We start from the raw sequence: 18,127 nt of genomic DNA, 5'->3' as shown, positions 1-18,127 counted from the left end.
CCAAAACTGGTTCTGTCCTCTGTGCAAGAGGCTGATCCACACGGACCCGAGGCATTTGATTTATTTAATTTACATTTTAGCAAACAAAGGCATCAGTGTTCACTGGCTACATGTCACCTTGTTCTCCTATTAATTACTACTCTATTTTCTATTGCTTAATGAGTCTCTCGCTTCTCATGCTAATTAGTCCCAGGCTCAGTCCTTCTCCTCTTTTGGGTCAGTGGTTTCTTGGGCCATGGGTCAGTGGTTGTGACCTGCCCCTGCTGGAATTACCTTCTACCCAATCAGAGCTGCCTTCAGCCCAGCTGCTGAGTTGGCTTTATCACATTCTACCTCATCTTGTGGGTTCTGCAAAATGTCCTCGTGCCTATAAATCCTGCCTTGTGTCCACCATCCGTGGTACATCCTTCTTTACAGTTTCCTCAACCACCCTGGGGTCTGAGGTCATTGAAATGTGTCCAGCCCTAAACCTCAGCAAGGCAATTCCAAGTAATTTGTCCTTCTGACACTTGGACATCACTTAGAGCTTGTTAGATGCTGTTTGTTCCAGGGATTAAATCTCCTTGCTTGTTGATACAGCTTGAAAACATACAAAGATCAAGCACCAAAGAACATCCTTCCTTAATTTTAATTTATTCTGCATTCTGAAACAAAAGGTAGCACTCTGTTTCATAACCCCCTTCTCATTCCGTGTTACACTCTGGACAAATTGTTAAATATTTCTGAGTCTGAAAAGTCAGCGTCATTTGCAAGGTGACTCTACCAACAAGCAATCGGTCTTTGGAGCACCTGGACATCACTCAGAGCTGCGAGCTGCTGTTTCACGGACACAATCATCATTGTTGCTGATGAGGCTGGAAAGCACACAGAGATCAGACCCCGGTGAACACATTTTCTTAGAAATGTTTTACACATTCCCCATTTTGCGGAGCGGGACCCCCGCGCCCTCAGTGCCCACACGGGACCTCCCGGCGGGGCGGCGCTCTGCGCGCGCTCCATGGCGGCGGGGCCGCTCTAGCCGCGCTCTATGGTGCTGCGGCCGCTCTGTGCTCGCTCCGTGCCGCCCGTGCCGCTGGATCCCCTCTCCGCGGCGGTGCTGCCGCTCCGCCCGCCCTCCCCGTAGCCGCCCTTGTCCCCGCTGTCCCCTGCGTGCCCGCCGTGCCCGCAGCCCCGGCCCGCCGTGCCCCCCCCGTGCCCGGCCGCCCGCCCGTCTCTGTGGCCCGCGCGTTCCGGCGGGGCGGGCGGGATGTGGCGGCTGCTGCTGCTGCTGGGCCGGGGCCGCTGCGCGCCCACCCCCGCCCGCCCCGCCTGTGCCCCCGGGCTGGGCGGCGGCCGCAGCCCCAGCCCCGAGCGGTGAGTGCGGCTCGGGGGTCCCCGTCCCCCCGTCCCGGGGCCGGCGGCGCGGCCCGGCCTCACGGCGCCCGTGTTGTGTGTGCGGTTGTTGCAGGGCGCCCGCGTGTCAGGATGGCCCGGAGCGAGGAGGACGGCGGCAGCCGCTGCCCGGCCTGGTGCCCCGCTACTCCGTGCGGGAGGCCGTCACCTGGGTGAGGAGCAGCGCGGGGACACCTGGGGGGATCCCCGAGCAGAGCCGGGGGGAAGCGGGAGCGGGAGCAGGAGCGGGGCTGTTCCCTGACCGTGTCCGCTCTCCGCAGGGAGCTGTGGGCGCGCTGCTGCTGCAGCTGCTCCGGCAGATCGCGGGGCTCCGCTCGCTGCAGGACGCCCGGACAGAGCGAAGGCTTCCCTGGCGCTCCCCGCTGCCCCCGCAGCCCGCAGGTCAGCGGCTGGGCCCGGGAGGGCGGCGGGGGGCGGCCGAATGGGATTCCTGCCTCGGCTGGGATCCTGCTTGGGCTGGGATCCTCCTCGGCTGGGATTTCTGCTTGGGCTGGGATCCTGCTTGGGCTGTGCTCAGTGAGGCCGGGAGAGGCTGAGGGCCACTCTCCGGCCCTGGGGTGAGTGTCAGGAGAATCTCTGGTTCTCAGTGGTTTGGTGCAATCCCACTCTGTGTGCCCTTACCTTTGTTTTCCCTTCTGGATTCTGCTGCACAAACTTTCCTCCTGCTTGTCTGTGTGGTCAGAGGACACTGAGTGCATGCACAGCCCGCTGTTGTCACCCGGAGCAGACACTGTGCTCTGTGTTACAGTGGTGACTGAAGCCTCAAGCAGCAGTCCTGGCGAGCAGCTGGGCCCCCAGATCCTGCAGAAAGCGAGTCCAGAGGCTGTGGCAGAGAATTCATCCTCAGGCATCCCCTCGGGGCAAGCAGAGAGGCAGCCCTGGGCAGAAGCAGGTATGTGCCATGTGCTGTGGGGCAGGATACTCTGGCAGAAGGACCTGGGAGTTCCTCCCAGGAAGGCTCGGAGCCAAGGAGTGTGTAGCCATTTATTGACATTACAGGAGGCAGGTGAGAGTGGAAAGGCAAATTTCAGAAAAATTAATCCGGGTCTAGAGACAGGAGGAAAAAACCTCCTGAAGGCAGAGACAAGGCTGTGCTGTAACTGCAGGTGACAACAGCTTTCCCAACAGTGCTCTGCCTTAGCAGACTGATTGCAGCATCCAGTCCTGTTCTTTTACTGTGGACAGATGTTTGCAGCCAGAAGGATTCAGGAGGATGCTGCACCATTGATCTGGGAGACTGGTGTACATGGTGTGAAACTGGAGGAATTATTCTCTTCCTGCAAGATGAGGATGCATTTCTGAGCTCTTATGCCATAGATAAGACAGTGGAAGGAGGTATCAAAGACATTATTAAAATGAGTTTTATAAAAATAGAAAGATAGACTCCAACAAAATTGAAGTCTCACCCAGGAAAGCGTGTCCTACATAGGGAATTTAAAGTCACACCAAGGAAGATCAGATGAGGCCTACAGCTCACCTGATATAGAAACACTGATAATGGCCTCAGGAAGGCTTTTGGAAGCAGGAAGCCTGCTGGAACAAGTGGCAAGAGGACAGCATTCAGTAGTGGTGTAGAAGAGGCACATCAGGAAATCAACCACAGATGTTGGTTAAATCACAGGATCACAAACTGGTTTGGGTTGAAAGGAGCCTGAAAGCTCCTCTTGTTCCCTGCCATGGGCAGAGACACCTTTCATTATCCCAGGCTGTTCCAAGCCCTGTCCAGCCTGGCCTTGGACACTTCCATGGATCCAGGGGCAGCCACAGCTGATCTGTGCCAGGGCCTCAGCACCCTCACAGAGGAGAACTTAAATAATAAATAATGAAGGTGCTGCAGAAAAGGTTGGAGCTGTTTCCCATTTTCTGCTTGCCTTCAGAATTTTGGCTTCCTTTTGTGCTGATTTCAGCTAGTGCCCATCACTGCTTATCAAACCTTCTCCTGCCAGAGGTTACCATTCCCATCAGTTGGCAAATGGAGCATTTTGTTTCCATGTCTCCTAATTAACTCCAGGAAAACAGCCAGGTTAATTTACCTAAACTGCCAATTAGACTGTTTAACCCATCTGCTTTAGCCTGGAGCATATTAAGAAGCACTCCAGCACTGGCAGGTGACTGGACATGGACCTCTGGGAGGAGTGGTGGGAAGAAGTGGAGACAGCAGTGCCTGCAGTTGGCACAGCTGAACGTCCTGGAGTGCCTGTGTGTCTGACAAACAGCTCCTACTGAGAGTCAACAGGAAGAGCTTTTGGGCAAACTGATGAATTGAACAGTGACAAGGCACCAAGGCCACGTGGTCTTTGTTCAGATGTTCTTCAGAAGCTGGGAGATCACTGAGCCTCCAAGAACAATCTGTAATCCCCTGCTCAAACCTGCTCCGTGGCCAGGGGAATGAGCACTCACAGATTGCACAGCTTGGCTTTTAAAAAGGGGTGGGTGGCTGTTAGTTTAAGGCACAGAACTGCAAAAAAAGGTGATTCTAATTTGATAGAAACTCTGTTACAGGATAGAGGTGTCAGATGCTGGGATGAGTGGGCTGTATCAGAGGTCTTGGAAGGATTTAGGAAGCCATTTCTCAGGCCAGCTTGCTCCCTTGCAGAGACTTGAGAGAGTTGTAAATCTATTAAGACTTCTTTGGAGAAGTCAACAGGCATGTGGAGCAAGATAATCCAGCTTTTAGCTTTCTGAAAATCATCCAGACAGGACCTAAACCAAAGCTATCCAAAGAATTAAAGCTGTTATGAGGGAACATGGAGGGGTTACACTTGGGCTGGTAACTCCTTAAAGCACAAGAAAGTTTTCACAGTGGAGAGCCATTGCTGTAGGATTCCCCTGTCCTTTGTTAAACCTGTTCTGCTCAGCACAGTCAGCAGTGCTTTGGAAAAAAGAGGTGATGAACGAGGCAGCAGAAGCAGCAAATGGTACAAAATTCTTCAGGACAGTCAAATCTGAAAGTCACAGGCAAAGGTTGCACAGAACCAAAGCCAGGGTAATCCCCAGGTGGATTAAATGAGTGTGCACAGGGGAGTGTGGCTGTAAATACACACACACAGTGACGAGTGTCAATTTAATAATTGTCTTGCAGAGGGAACGTTTAAAGTCACTGTGGATGTGCTTTTGATAAGGTTAAGGCAGTGCTCGGCAGCAGTGAGGCCAATTAAATGTTAATTATGGTGAAGGAAGGAGCTGAGGACAAGGCAGTGCTGTGGGTTCATGTGAGTCTGGGATGCAGCCATGTCTTGAGCACTTAAGGAAAAGACAGTGCCTGAAAAACAGGGACAAAACTGCAGAGAAAAGATGACAGGGAGACAATTACATCCAAACACAGACTGACTCTTCAGCTTAAAAAAGGAAGTGGCAGAAAATGTGCTGGTGCTCTGTGAAACCAAAAGTGTTGAGAGAAAGTGAATAGGGACAGGCTTTTTCATAATGCTGATATTAAAAGGCAGCACAGAAGGGTCAGGTGGCAAGTTTGGGAAAAAGCAAAAGGCATTTTGTGTTTGGCCAGTGCCCAGGTAAATTGTGGAACTCGCTGCTACGGGCCAGAAATACAAGTGGGTTCCAAGAAGTGATTAGGTAAAATTACACATTGAAATGAGACTTAATTGGTCCAGCCAAGCCTCCTGCTCAGATCACAGAACAGCTGATTGCTGGAAAGTTCTGCCAGGGAGAGCGTGACTTTATAATCCCTGCTCCTCACCCTTTCTGCCCAAGCATCTCCAACTGTCACTTGTCAGAGATAATATATGTCAGAAATAATTTGATTTTGCTCTCTACATAAGTCCTCGGGTTACATTCCACATTTTGTTGTGCCTCCATTTTGTGGGAATTTATGGAGAAAAGTCAGAGGGAAGAGATTTGGTAATCTGCACTGAAGAGCCTGAAAAAATGCAGGGTTTTGTCATGTGAGAAGTCCTGGGAATCTTTCCACGGAAAGTGAAGCTTGATGATGCCTTTCTTTCACTACATTTTGCTTTCTACAGAAAAACCTGCCTGAGGTACAGGATTTTTTTTTCCCTGGTGTTTAGCTAGTGAAAGAGGGTGAGGCTGGCAAAAAGAGGATGCAGCAGGAAGCTGGGGAGAGCAGAAGGAGGGGAAGGACAGACGCCTGGCAGATGATGCAGGGGAATCTGGTAGCAAAGCCTTGCCATGAGAGAGCAAGCTCAGAGTGCAGCAGAATGTACCCTGGCTGCTGCCAGCAATGGCAAGGGATCTTCTGCAGAGAATTCCATGTCCTTCCCCTTTCTCTGGGTGTTTCAGTTCATTTCCACACTTGCTGGTGCTGGTGTCCCTGTGCAGTGACAATCTGCTCTTGTTGTGGCAGAGATCTGTGGGATGGGTCCCAACATCTCAGCTTTCCACAAGAGCCATTCCAATTTTGTTGGAGCACAATATGAACAAAATCTATTCCTTTGTTTAAAAAGAAAACTTCAGGAAATTAACTTAAAACTTGCTTTAAGTAGCATTCTAGATATTGCTACCAGCTCTGTGTTCACATCTTATTTTTTCCCATGCAATTTCTGCCTCACTCAGAGGCTTTTTGCTGGGAGTTAAAGGCACAGAGTGAGCAAGCAGGTGATTACAGCCAGTCTCAGTGTTACAGCAGCTGAATGATCCCCTGGGGAGTTGTATTTTACCCCTGGCAGAACTGTAAAATTCGTTATTTCAATTCCGAGATTACAGACATTGCAAAAGTGTGTTTTCATTTCAAAGCACAATGAAACCAATTGGAAACAGTGAAATTTTCCATGAGGCAGAAATGCTGGATTTTGGCCAGCTCTTGTTGTGACTTCGTTCTCCTGGATGTTTTGGGATGAGCAATCTAGGCTGTCTAGGAGAAGATTATTAATTCCTCATTTGGAGCTAGCTGTGAGCAACACTTGATTAGTCCAGGATGAACAGTGAAGAGAGACAAAAATATTTATGAACTGCTGAAGATGTGAGCATTGGGCATCCAGAACACTGAAAGCTGCAAGACTGCATGGAAAAAAAAAGAATGTGCAGTCATGTTGCATCATAGCATGGGTTTGAAGAAGTAGAAATAAAGTTGCACAGAAAATTCCAGCTGTGATATTCCCATCTTTTAAACATAACCTGAAGAATAATTTATCTTGCCCAGCCTCAAAGGTGATTCTGAGGGAATTCAGGTCCCCCAGAGCAGCTGTGGCTGCCCCTGGATCTCTGAAAGTGTCTAAAGCCGAGGTTGGACAGGGTTTGGAGCAGTCTGGGATGGTGGGAGGTGTTCCTGCCATGGCAGGGGTGGCACTGGGTGAACTGTAAGTTCCCTTCCAGCCCAAACCATCCTGGGAGACTCTGATCCTTCAGGACTGGGGCTGGGTGTCAGGATAGGTTGGTCCCTGTGCTTTTTTCCAGATGTTCTCTGGAATTGGTAACCCTGTCTGTGGAGATTTGAGTGAGGAGGGCTTTCCATGGTAGAGGCACACAAGATGCTTCTGCAGGCTGACAGAATTCAGAATTAGTGCTGTTTATTTTTCATGGTTCAGTGGTTTGTCCAAATTCCAACATTTTCACAGTAAACGAGGAGTCTCTGATTCAGGAGTAGACACCCATGCAAAATGTACAGTTTCTTTAAAGTGTGGATGTACTAATGCTGTTTAAACAAGTAGTGGGAGAATTCCTAAAACAGACCATTTTTTTTCCATGGGATTTGCAGTTGTTTGTGTGGCAAAAACCCAAATTACATCACAAGGGAGATACACGATAGAGCCTTACAGTGAGAAATATCAGATAATTTGATGCCTGCTCTGCAAAGAAACAGAAAGCACAACTAATAAATTCACAGATTATACTACTTTAGGTGGAATGCTGCATAGAAGTCATGTTTGCCACAGTGATGTTGCTTGTTGGGTGAGTGGGGCCTGTTGAGATAACACACATTTGAATACAGCCAGGGGGCAATTGTTTGTCTGGGAATAATGAGGCTGCAGCTGGCACACAGGCCATGGCTCCCTGCATGCTGTACAGCACAGGCACTGCAAGGAGCATTCCTGCCTGCTGCACACCTCATTGCTGCTGCTCCTGGAGCCAAACACTGCCAGGAATCAGGCCCTAAAAGGACATTTTGTGTCGCTTGTGTTGGCTCTCACACAGCTGGAGAGGGAGGCACAGGGAGGGCACAGCTCTGGCTCAGAGTGGTCCAGGCTCCAGCACCTGGAGTTCAATGTCCTGTGGGATCCAGCTGCTTGTGGTGATCCAGGTTTAAAATCCTCAGCCTCTGGCTGTGTCCTCTTTGTGAGGTCATTGTCCCCTTGGCAGGAGTGATGCCACGGTGAACACTCTGAGCAAGATGCCTTAGCTCGGGCTGGAGATGCTCTGTGAGATAATTCTGATTGAAACTGGTGACAAAGTGGCTGTCCCAGTGTGTCTGAGAGGGCTGATCACCCCCTGGCACAGGAGCAGGGCTGTGCCCTGCAGAGGAATCACCTGGAGAAGGACATGGGGAGGCAGCGTCTCAACTGAGGCTTGGGTGTGATGCCCTGGGCGAGCTGGGAGCTGCAGCAGTTCTGATCCAGGCAAACTGGGCAGGAGAAGGCAATGTCACCCCTCCTGTGACACTGCTGAGAGGGGCTGCACCTCAGTAACCCCGTTGGAAATTCAGGAATAGGAGCAAAAAGTCATAAAATTAAGCAAGGCTGGCAGAAAAGTGCTGCAGTTGAAAGATGTGAATGGTGCAGTCTTTTTAGAATCACAGACAGGAATCAAGAGGGGCTGATTAGTCGTGTCAGGACTTTCAAAAGGAGGAATTGGCTTTTTAGTAAAGAAGAAAAAACCTAGAAGAGCCAGTGCCTGGAAGCAGAAACCCAGAGTAGGAGTACTTTAATTTGAAATGAAGCACAGGGGTTTAAAGCAGTGATTACAAGTTACTGGAACATTTAGGAAAAGCAGAAGATTCTCTACTTTTGGTGTCTTCAGATCAAGACCAGGGGCCTTTCTGGAGGAGCTGCAGCCACAGGGCTGGATTCCAGAGCTTGCTTTTGCTCCAAAGGTCAGATTGGTTGGGATTCCTGCTGTTCCTGATGTCCCTGGCTCAATGGGAGATCAGACTTTTAGGAAAGAGGTATGGAATAGAGAGGATGAGAAGAGGCAGAGATGCAGCACTGCTAACTTTGCTTTTTTGTTGGATTTCTTTTTTAATTCAGGGGAGTTCCAAATCCCTGTGAGCTCCAGGGTGGGGCCAGTTCTCCACAGTGCAAAGGTAAGGTCTCATTTTCCAGCCCCTGTGTCTGCAGCTTCCCTGCAGGAACACATCCCAGAGCTACCCAAGCACAGCCTGAGCAACACTCACACACAAGACTGGGAAAAAAGGGGGAGATGGGATATACTGACCTCTGCTATAGCCAGAAAATTCCAGGATTTACAAACTGCCATCCCCATCCTTTGATGTATCTGTGTAACAGGACTGCTGGCAGGGAAGCACTGAAAGAAAATGGTGAGAAACACCAAACCAAGCAACCAAACAAAAAAATCAATTCAGCAGCACCGGTGTGTTGCTGTGTATGTGCATTTTGATGCAATCTTTCACTAGGTGATTACATGCTGTTGCTATTTTGGTGTTTACCAGACAACCCATGACTGGAGAAGGTGGTGTCACTCCAACTGCTGCAAATCAGGGCTGGCTCTTGTCTGGTAAAGAGGGAAGCACTTGGGGCTTGAAGAGAGTGCATCAGCTCGAGAGTCACAAGGCCATAAATTATATTATTGTTCTTGTTGTGATTAAACCTGCCAATTTTTTGCAATTCACATCTTAGATGCAAATAATTCCATTTTTAAGATAATCACTCGGCTGAGCAATCGCTCAAGGACACTGTGAGCAGAGTGAGGTAAATTTAGCTTTTAGCAGAGTGAGTTCCTGCAGGAGGCACCAAGGAGGAGTTTGCTTGATCTGCTGAGGGGGTGAGCATGGATCTCTGCATCCTGGGAGGTGCCCCTTGTGCAGGGCTGGAGGAAGAGCCTGCAGCTGGCTCGTGGAGCAGCTCAGGGAGGGGCCTTGCACCTGGCTTGGCCCCTTGAGCCAAGGGACATTTTCCAGATTCCCTGTGTGCACTGAGCTCTGCTGCCACTCGATGGCACTCGGGGTGTGGAGCTGGGCTGAGCCTCCTCCCATGTCCCAGGCTGTTCATTGCCTAGGAGGAGGGGATTTGCTGTGCCCTGAAGGGTTTCAGCAGCACTGGGCAGTGCTCAGTGCAGCTGGGGGGCAGCTCAGCTGGCACTGGGTAAAGCAAAGGTGTGAGGGTGTTTGGGCAGGGACCCTGGAAGGGATCCACAAGGATCATCAGTCCCAGCCCTGCCCAGACACCCCAACAATCCCTGGCAGTGCTGTCCAAAGGCTCCTGGAGCTCTGGCAGCCTCAGAGCTGTGCCCATTCCCTGGGCAGCCTGGGAATGGGTACCCAGCACCCTCTGGGGGAAGAACCTTCTCCCAAAATCCAGCCTGGCCCTGCCCTGGCCCAGCCCCAGCCATTCCCTGGGTGCTGTCCCTGTCCCAGAGCAGAGCTCAGAGCTGTCCCTGCTCTGCCCCTCCAGAGGAGCTGCAGACTGCTGAGTAGGATGAGGTATTTGCTGAATTCTGAAAGTCTCCTGGTGCCTGAGAGGCTGCACCAAGCTCCCTGGCCAGGGGCAGGGCAGCAGTGTCCATACAGCTTCCCCAGCAAGGTGGCTGTGTAGGACAGGGAGGGTTTTGTGTGTACACATGACCTCACCCTCCTGATGCCTGAACTACCATACTAACAGGTCTCACTGCTTGGTTTCCAAACCAGCATCTCCTCTAGGGTTGATATGATTTAGCTCTCTTTAATAGCTTTTTTCTCTGACTCCTCAGGGTGACCCTGCTCAGCGAGGGCATTTAGAGGAAGCCGCTTTCCAATTGCAGCAGATTTTCCGAATTGATATTTCCATTGCATTGAATATCCTTGGTAATGTGGAGTTGGTTTTGTTTTGCCCTTAAACCACAGGTTTCTCATTTTGGAGGACCTCCAAATGGTTGCAGGTCTTGTGAGAAGGCAGGGATGGCAAATACCCAAGCTGAAGCCTCCTTTCAGCAATTTTAACTGTGCTTGGAGAGATTTATTGCCCTTTGTCCCATCGTGCCACCTGATTTATCTCAGCATATTTCAATCCAGGCTTGCTTGAAGCCTGCACTGTTGTCCTGACATCTGTAGCTGGAAATTAAGCCATCTCTGTCTTTTTTGCCACACAAGATGTCATATCCTTGTATCCTTCTTTTATTGTCTGAGCTCACAGTTTTCCTGGCAAGCTGAAAAAGCAATTGCAGGATTGCAACTCTAAGAAAAGCAGAAGGAAGATGCAGTGAGCTTAGAAAAGTCCCTGCCCTATATACACCACTAGTTGCAGCACTGAAAAGCAAGTTGTTTCTGTGTGAGCCATACGTTGTGTTAGCCTGTGATCCCTCTCTGCCACGAGCCCAGAAAAATCCCTAAAATGCAGTGTTGCCATTTTTCTTATGGAAACTGTGGAAGGAGGGTTGGTGAGCCAGCTGGAAGTGGCCCAGAGCACTTGGTGTGAGCCAAGGAAGGCCCAGTGGCTGTGGGGGAGGTTGCTGCATTGGAGGCTGGGCTGTGGCTGTGTGCTTTTCCCTGTTTTCCATGCTTTGGGCTGTGTTTTCCTCAGGCACGGAGAGCATGAGGGCGGGGCACTGCCGGGTGGCCTTCACCTGCTTCAAGCTGGCGGCAGATCGGGGCTACAGCAAAGCCCAGTTCAACGTGGGGCTGTGCTACGAGCACGGCAGGGGCACAGAGAAGGACTTGGAGAAGGTATCCAGGGCCTGCCTGGGGGTGGGGGTGGGAGCACACATCAGGAGAGGGATCTGTGCTGGGTGCTGGGAGCTTTCTTCCTTTTACATGGCTGGGAAAAGTCATGGAATGTCCTGAGCTGGTGGGAACCCCCAGGGATTACTGATCCAGCTCCTGGCCCTGCACAGACACCCCAACAATCCCCCCTGTGCATCCCTGGGAATGCTGTCCAAATGCTCCTGGAGCTCTGGCAGCCTCAGGGCTGTGCCCTTTCCCTGGGGAGCCTGGGAGAGCCCAGGCTCTGAAGACTCAGTAGAAAATGCTGGAAATAATAAAAATTGCAGCTTTGCAGAGCTGCTTTCAGTGTCACCAATCCCCTCAGAGGTGCTCTGAGATCCCTTTCCCACAGCTTCTGAGGGTTCTCCAGGTGCACAGGCTGTGCTACCAGCACCCAGCGGGGTTCCAAGGAGAAACCTGTCATGTTGCTGTATTTAAGACACCACTGCACATCCCAGGGCTTCTCAGATCTCTGCTTTGGCTCCTGTAACTCCAGCCTGCCACCTAGTGCAAGCTGGCCAGCAGCTGCTGGAGCTGGGAAGAGCTGCACAGGCAGCTTGGTTTGAGTCATGGTTGGCCCAGTGCCACCCCTTCAGCTCGGGCAGGGTGGTTCCAGGGCTCGGGGGTACTCACTGTCCCACCTGAGCCAGCTGATGTTCTGCTGTGGGAGGGATGCAGCTTGTGATGGGTCTGCCAGAGAGGTGAAGCTTGAAGGGAGCCATGTCATGTTCAGGGCATGCATCAGCTGGCTTTCTGTCTCTCTCTCTCTGTCTCTCAGGCAGGCTTTTATTACTGCCAGGCAGCCAGCAGCCATCACCCCATGGCCCAGTACCGCTACGCCAGGTACCTGCTGCAGCACGGCCCTGGCAGCCCCTGGCACAGGCAGCACAAGGCTGTGGCACTCCTGGAGCAAGCAGCAGGGGCTGGCATCACAGAGGTTGGTGTCCCTAGGTCAGAGAGCCCTGACTGAAGGGTGGGAGCCACATCCTAGACAGCACTGCAAGGGAAAGCCTTCCAGTGTGTTTGTCCCTGCTCACAGCGTGGGGGTTGGAACTAGAGGATCTTTAAGGTCCCTTCTGAGCCAAACCATTCTCTGATTGTCTGTGCATATTCCTGACAGTGTCTGGGAGACAGCCCTGCCTGCAGACAGAGCCACTGTGCCACACGTTGGTTGGCTGTTGTCAGTGGGGCTCTTACATTAAACCTTTGCCTGGGAGAGCTCACCTGTGCTTGAAAACACAGCTCAGTTTTCATCTCCTCTCAATTCCAAGAGTACAGGTCACTGTACTGGAGGAACTTGCAGTGCTTGAAGCAGGAACAGATCCTCGTTTTGTGTCTGTGGCTTTCTGAGATGACTCATCTGTGCAGATCTGTCTCCTGCCCTGCTTTCCCCCTCCAGGAGATGCATTTAGGCATGTGCCATCTCACCCTGGCAATGCCAGGCTGGCAGTGCCTGTGCCTCCTGGAGCTCACTGGCCACAGGGTGCATCTGCTGGGTCTTGGGGACAGGACATGAGTGGGAACCATTCCCTGGCTCTGACTCCCACACGAAGTTTGAAATGATACTCTGGCTCTCAAATGTGAATTCTTTGTGTTTACCGAGTCATGCTGGTTTTTCTTAGGGCAGCCCTGACTCTCCCAAGAGCCCCTGCACAGGCAGGGTCCTTACCACACTGCCACAGTAACCCCAGCAGCTTGAAAAATCAGTTTAAAAGCCAGATAATTAAAATCCTGGCTGATCTGGACCGTGTGGCTTTGTTGCAGGCACAGGCTTATCTTGGAGTGTTCTACATGAGGGGGCTGCAGCCTCAGGAGAAGAGAGGTCTGAAGTACCTGCTGCAGGCAGCAAACAGTGGGGTAGGTAATCCTTCCTTCTGCCAGGGGTTGTCCTCAGCTTGGGACCTGCAGGTGGAGGATTTCAGGGTTTCTTGGAAACGGGAGTGAGTGTCAGGATTTTACTGCCCAGTGTGAAGGGACAGAGTGGAGCCTTGGAGCCTCTTGGAGAGGAGACAGACCCTGGGCACAGACCCTGCAGAGACAGCCCTGTTGGGCTGGAGGAGTTCCTGCAGCACCAGGGCCTGTATCCAGCCTCCAGCATTGTGCAGCTTTCCCATTATGGAGCATCTACACCCTCTTCAGTCAAAATCTTTCACTACTGCACCACATGGAGAACTTCATTGTGTTTATCTCAAATCTGTTCTTCAAAATTGGCCCTTTGGTTCTCTCCTTTTATACAGAAGATGGAAAGACTGTTTCTGGATTTATTTTCAAATTCATGCACCTTTAACATACTGAAACATTTGAATCTCCATTCAGCCTTCCCCCATTTTTGCTGTTCCTCTTCACAACTCATGTCAGATCCCAAAGAATCTTATTGCATGCACTTCCCCAAGTGGCCCAGGCTTCTCTTTTTTGAAGGGCAGTGCCACAGTGTGGGGACAGCACTCTCCTGAACCCCCACCAGCATTTAGAGGAGCACAAGTGTGGATCCCATGTCTTGCAGCCAGGTTTCTGCATCCCACAGTTCTGTTTCTTGCCATTGTCCCCTTGTTTTCAGCTGCATTGTAATGGCCAGGGTTTTTTTTTTTTCCTGAAGAACTTGTTCATTTTAACTGCAGTTCCCACAGCTTTTGTGCAATGGAAAATAATGAACAGCTATTGCCTCTTCTGCTGGCTAATAGTTGTGGTTGTGGTGCCCTTTACTGTGTCCTCTCTGAGTCATTTCTTTTGCAGGCTGCAGTGCTGGTTTAGTTTGTGCCTCCATGTAGTTAAGCTGTTCTACTTTGCTTGTCAGTCTTCTGTCTATTTTTCTAATTCTCCTTTGACCATTTTAAGATGCTTGGACTAAAAGTGGACTCAGGATGGAGGTATGCCATGGATCTCACATAATGAGCTCCTCTGCTTTGTTCTGCATTCCCTTCCAATAATTCCTAGCCCTGCTTGCCCTTTGCCTGGCACTGAGCACTGATGAGATGGTCTCAGGGAACTATCACAGTGTGATACCCAAATTTCTCCCTATCAGCACTACTTTGCATCTGGCAGCACTGTTTCCTTCGTGATTGTGTTGCCCATTCCTTAGGTGTGTGAGATCTTTAATTAATTCTTTATAGTAAGTTTGACCATTTTGAATGGTCATTTTTATATCATTGTAAACTTTGACACTTGGGGTTTCACCCTCTTTCCAGCATGGAGACACTCTCAGTGTGCTGGGACAAGGCCTGACTTGCCACAGCAGCTCAGACATCACAGTACACAGCATTTCGTTCTAAATCTGCTGAAGATCTCTCATAAGCTTCATCCTTGGCTCCTTTTTTCCAGCCTGGAGTCAGAGCTTTATGCTGAACAGCATCACATTGAGTTATCCCATTAAACACGATTGGCATTGACTGGTAATGCCTTAACAACACAAAATCTGGCAGGGAACTGCAGGTCCTCAGGTGCACCCCTGGCATGTTTTGGTCAGAGTTTCAGACCCCAAGCATCCTTCCCCCTGCTGTGATGCTGTGGATGCTTCAGGGCCTCAGCCTTGAGGGCAGGCTGATGGTGGCTCCCTGGGATGGGATGTCCCCATTTTCCTGGGAGAAGGGCTCCGTGGACAGGTTCACTTCCCATTACCCTGCAGTTGGAATTGCTGTTTAGTTGGCTGAAAGAACTCTTGGCATGGATGAGGCAAGGACAGCATAGTTTAGTACAAATCTAGAAAAAGGAAAACGGCACAAAAAGTCACAGATTCAGCGTTTCTCTGGTTGTTCTCTCTGCTAGAGCTGAGCTGGGAACTCTGACAAGTGTTTTTCCAACACAAGAACTGTGTTCTACTTTGTTTCCCACTTTTTATCCTCTCTGATTTCCTACATGCAGCCACAGACTATAAACCCCTCATAAAAAGTTCTGTTGAGGAACTGGGCCTGACCTGCAGATTTCCAAGGGTGTCAGTCACTCCTGCCCTGCTAATTTGGGGCTCTCCCCTCACTGCAGGCTCGGCCCTGAGGTGTTCATCCTGTGAGAGATGGTGGTGCAGCTCTCCTGATTGAACCCTATCTCTTGTCACAGCTGAAGTGCCAATCCTTCAACGTGTTTATCTCATCTCTAAAGGAGTTTATTGCTGTCATAAGCTGAGACTTGCAACATTTTGCAAAGCACCCACTCACTGAGTTCTTCACTTGCCTCTACCAGCTACATCCTAGACAGCAGCACTTGCAATATGTTCTTTTCTAGTGGCTTTATTAAAACTTGCTACTTACTTGGGGTTTTTTTCTGTTTCTTCTTTTTTTTTTTTTTTTGCAAAGCCTTGTTTAGCTCATGTTTCTGGCAGTCACACTCTTCAGGCTGTGCTGCTGGCTTTGTTGCTGGAAAGGTCTGTGTGACCACAAGTCTGTGCAGTCTTTTTAATGTCTTCAGGAGTGTCATCCTGCTTTCCTGCTCTCTGAGACCCTTTGTCTCCCATTGGATCTCAAGGATAAAATGTATAGCTGACACATAAACATGTCATGGGTTTGGATTTGGCTTCACTGCAGTGCCAACCTTTGCTTTCCAGTTTGTTCCCAGCAGTTACATATATCCAAGTGGTTCAGGTGCTTTTTCTCTAGTGCATATTTGCTTCATTTACTTCATTTCTGCTGCCTGAGATTTCTTCTGGAATAGAATGAGGTGAGGCTGAGCAGGAGAGTGCTGCACTCTTGTGTTAAAGGGGAATTTCCCAACCCTTGGCAGCAAGTACCTCTGTGCCATTTGTGATGTTTTTACAAGACTTGGACTTGAACTCTCTTAGGGCAGTCTCAGGGCGTGCTCGGAGTTTGGGTGGGATCAGGATGTGGCGCAGTCACTGCTGCCCAAGGCACCTCAGCTCTGACCTCTGAGACAACTGGGATGCTCTGCAGAGCCAGCTGCTCCTTTGTTCCCCTGCCACAGCCCTGGGTGTTGAAGGGAAAACAGTGAATTTAATTGGAAAGGGATAGGAAGGAGCAGAGCCACACATTATGCTTCTCTCCAGGGGACTAAACTACTGAAGACAGAGCCCGGGGGATGGAGCAGTAAACTTAGCAAGGTGACCAAAGATAGAGCATAAAACTCTGAAGAAGGTGCTAAAACTCTGTTTCCTTTGCTGTGATTGCTGTGCCAGGATGCCCAGAGCAGGTTCCACGTGGGCGTTTGCTACGAGCAGGGCCTGGGAGTGCAGCGGGACGTGGCGGAGGCGCTGGGGCACTACCGGCAGTCGGCGGCCATGGGGAACAGGCAGGCCCGGGACAGGCTGCGGGCATGGCAGCAGGAGCTGCAAGGTACCCGGGCAAGGGGCACTGCATGGGCACGTGGGGCCTGGATTGCCAGAGGAGGGCTCCCACAGGGCCACGGCACAAAGGAGTTCTTTGTGCTGAAGGGAAGACGTCACTTGTCCTCCTCAGTTCTTTCCAGACCAGCTGGAGAAGCTGTTCCCATAGTATGATGGGTCACTGAATCACTTCTGTTGAAAAGACCAACTGTGTCCTGGAGGACACCAGGCCCAGCATCACCAGCTGGGCCAGGAGAGAATTGTCCTGCTCTGCTCTGCACTGGGGCAGCCTCACCTGCAGTCCTGAGGGCAGTTTTGGGCACCACAGTATAAAAAAGGAATTAAACCATTAGGGAGTGTCCAAAGGAGGCCACGAGGATGGGGAACGGTCTGGAGGGGACACCTTGAGAGGAGCAGCTGAGGGCACTTGGTTTGTTCAGCTGGAGGAGACCGAGGGCAGAGCTCATTGTGGTTTTCAGTGTCCTCCTGAGGGGCAGCACAGGGCTCCAGTATCTGCTCCCTGTGACCATGGACAGGACCTGAGGGATGGCTGTAGCTATGTCAGGGGAGGTTCAGGTTGGATACCAGGAAAAGGTTTTTCACTCAGAGAGTGGTTGAGCAGTGGAACAAGCTCCCCAGGGCAGTGGGTACAGCACCAAACCTGTCTGAGTTCAAGAAGCATTTAAACAATGCTCTCAGGCACAGGGTGGGATTGTTGGGGTGTCTGTGCAGGAGCTGGACTTGATGATCCTTAAGGGTCCCTTCCAGCTCAGGGTATTCTGTGATTCTATGGTTGTATGATCAAGCCCAGCCTTTGCCAGTGTCATTAACATCTTGTTTTTCTGTACTTTCAGATGTGCACACAGAGCATCCATTCCCTTCAGGATTAAGAGCCTCCTCCTCCAGCCCTGATTTCTGGACTGTTGAGCCTGTGTCTGCAGGCCTGCACAGCAGCCAGCCAGGACAGTGTGGCCTCACCCTGCCCCACTCCTGGAGCACAGGCACCCTGCAGGTGATGCTGCTCAGCAGTGCAGGGTGGAGCTGTGCCTTCAGAGCCAGGACAGTGCCACTGGAGCTGCAGGGCTGGGAGCCCCAGCACTGCTGGCAGCGAGTGACACCAGCAGGCAGAGGGCAAGGCAGCCCTTGGTGTGGGCTGGAACCAGGCTGGCAGTGAAAGGAAAGAGAAAGCTCTCTGTTCATGGAACAGGAGGCATTTTTAAATACCTGAGCTTTGAGAATAAACCTTGTGATATCTCCTGCACCACCTGCACCACGAAGTACTCTGCCTTCCACACAGGGATGTTGCTTCTGCACCTGCATTTCTGTATTAGAGCCAAGCTGTGGCTGCTCATGGATCTCTGAAATTGTCCAAGGCCAGGCTGGACAGGGTTGGACCAATCTGGGATAGTGGAAGGTGTCCCTGCCATGGCAGGGGGTGGAACAAGATGAGCTTTAAGGTCCCTCCAGCCCAAACCATTCTGTGTTTCTGCACCACAGTGGTGTGATCTGGGGTTCTCATTCCAGTAGCCCTGCATGTCTTGCTCGTGGTCTCCTAGGGAGGTTTACAAGCCACCATATGGGGACGTTGGCAACTAACCCTGGGGTTGTCCTGGCCCACACCCTCTGAGGCAATTTTCTCTCTCTCC

At 51.0% G+C, this 18,127-nt stretch overlaps 1 protein-coding gene across 1 annotated transcript; it reads left to right on the top strand.

Moving 5' to 3' along the window:
* Positions 1–1,027: 1,027 nt before the first annotated feature.
* On the top strand, positions 1,028–17,742 carry DELE1 (DAP3 binding cell death enhancer 1). Its single transcript, XM_063169201.1, has 11 exons — positions 1,028–1,119; positions 1,448–1,544; positions 1,653–1,773; positions 2,141–2,284; positions 8,550–8,605; positions 10,228–10,321; positions 11,037–11,179; positions 11,994–12,152; positions 12,980–13,072; positions 16,335–16,491; positions 17,336–17,742. The coding sequence occupies exons 1-11, from the start codon at positions 1,028–1,030 to the stop codon at positions 17,653–17,655; spliced, it is 1,476 nt and encodes a 491-aa protein (XP_063025271.1). The 3' UTR covers positions 17,656–17,742.
* The last annotated feature ends 385 nt before the right edge of the window (positions 17,743–18,127 follow it).

The sequence above is a fragment of the Melospiza melodia genome, chromosome 14 (genome assembly GCF_035770615.1).
Source record: "Melospiza melodia melodia isolate bMelMel2 chromosome 14, bMelMel2.pri, whole genome shotgun sequence".
NCBI classification, from domain to species: domain Eukaryota; kingdom Metazoa; phylum Chordata; class Aves; order Passeriformes; family Passerellidae; genus Melospiza; species Melospiza melodia.
The sequence above is the reverse complement of the archived record's forward strand: the minus strand, read 5'-3'. Positions and strand labels throughout refer to the sequence as shown.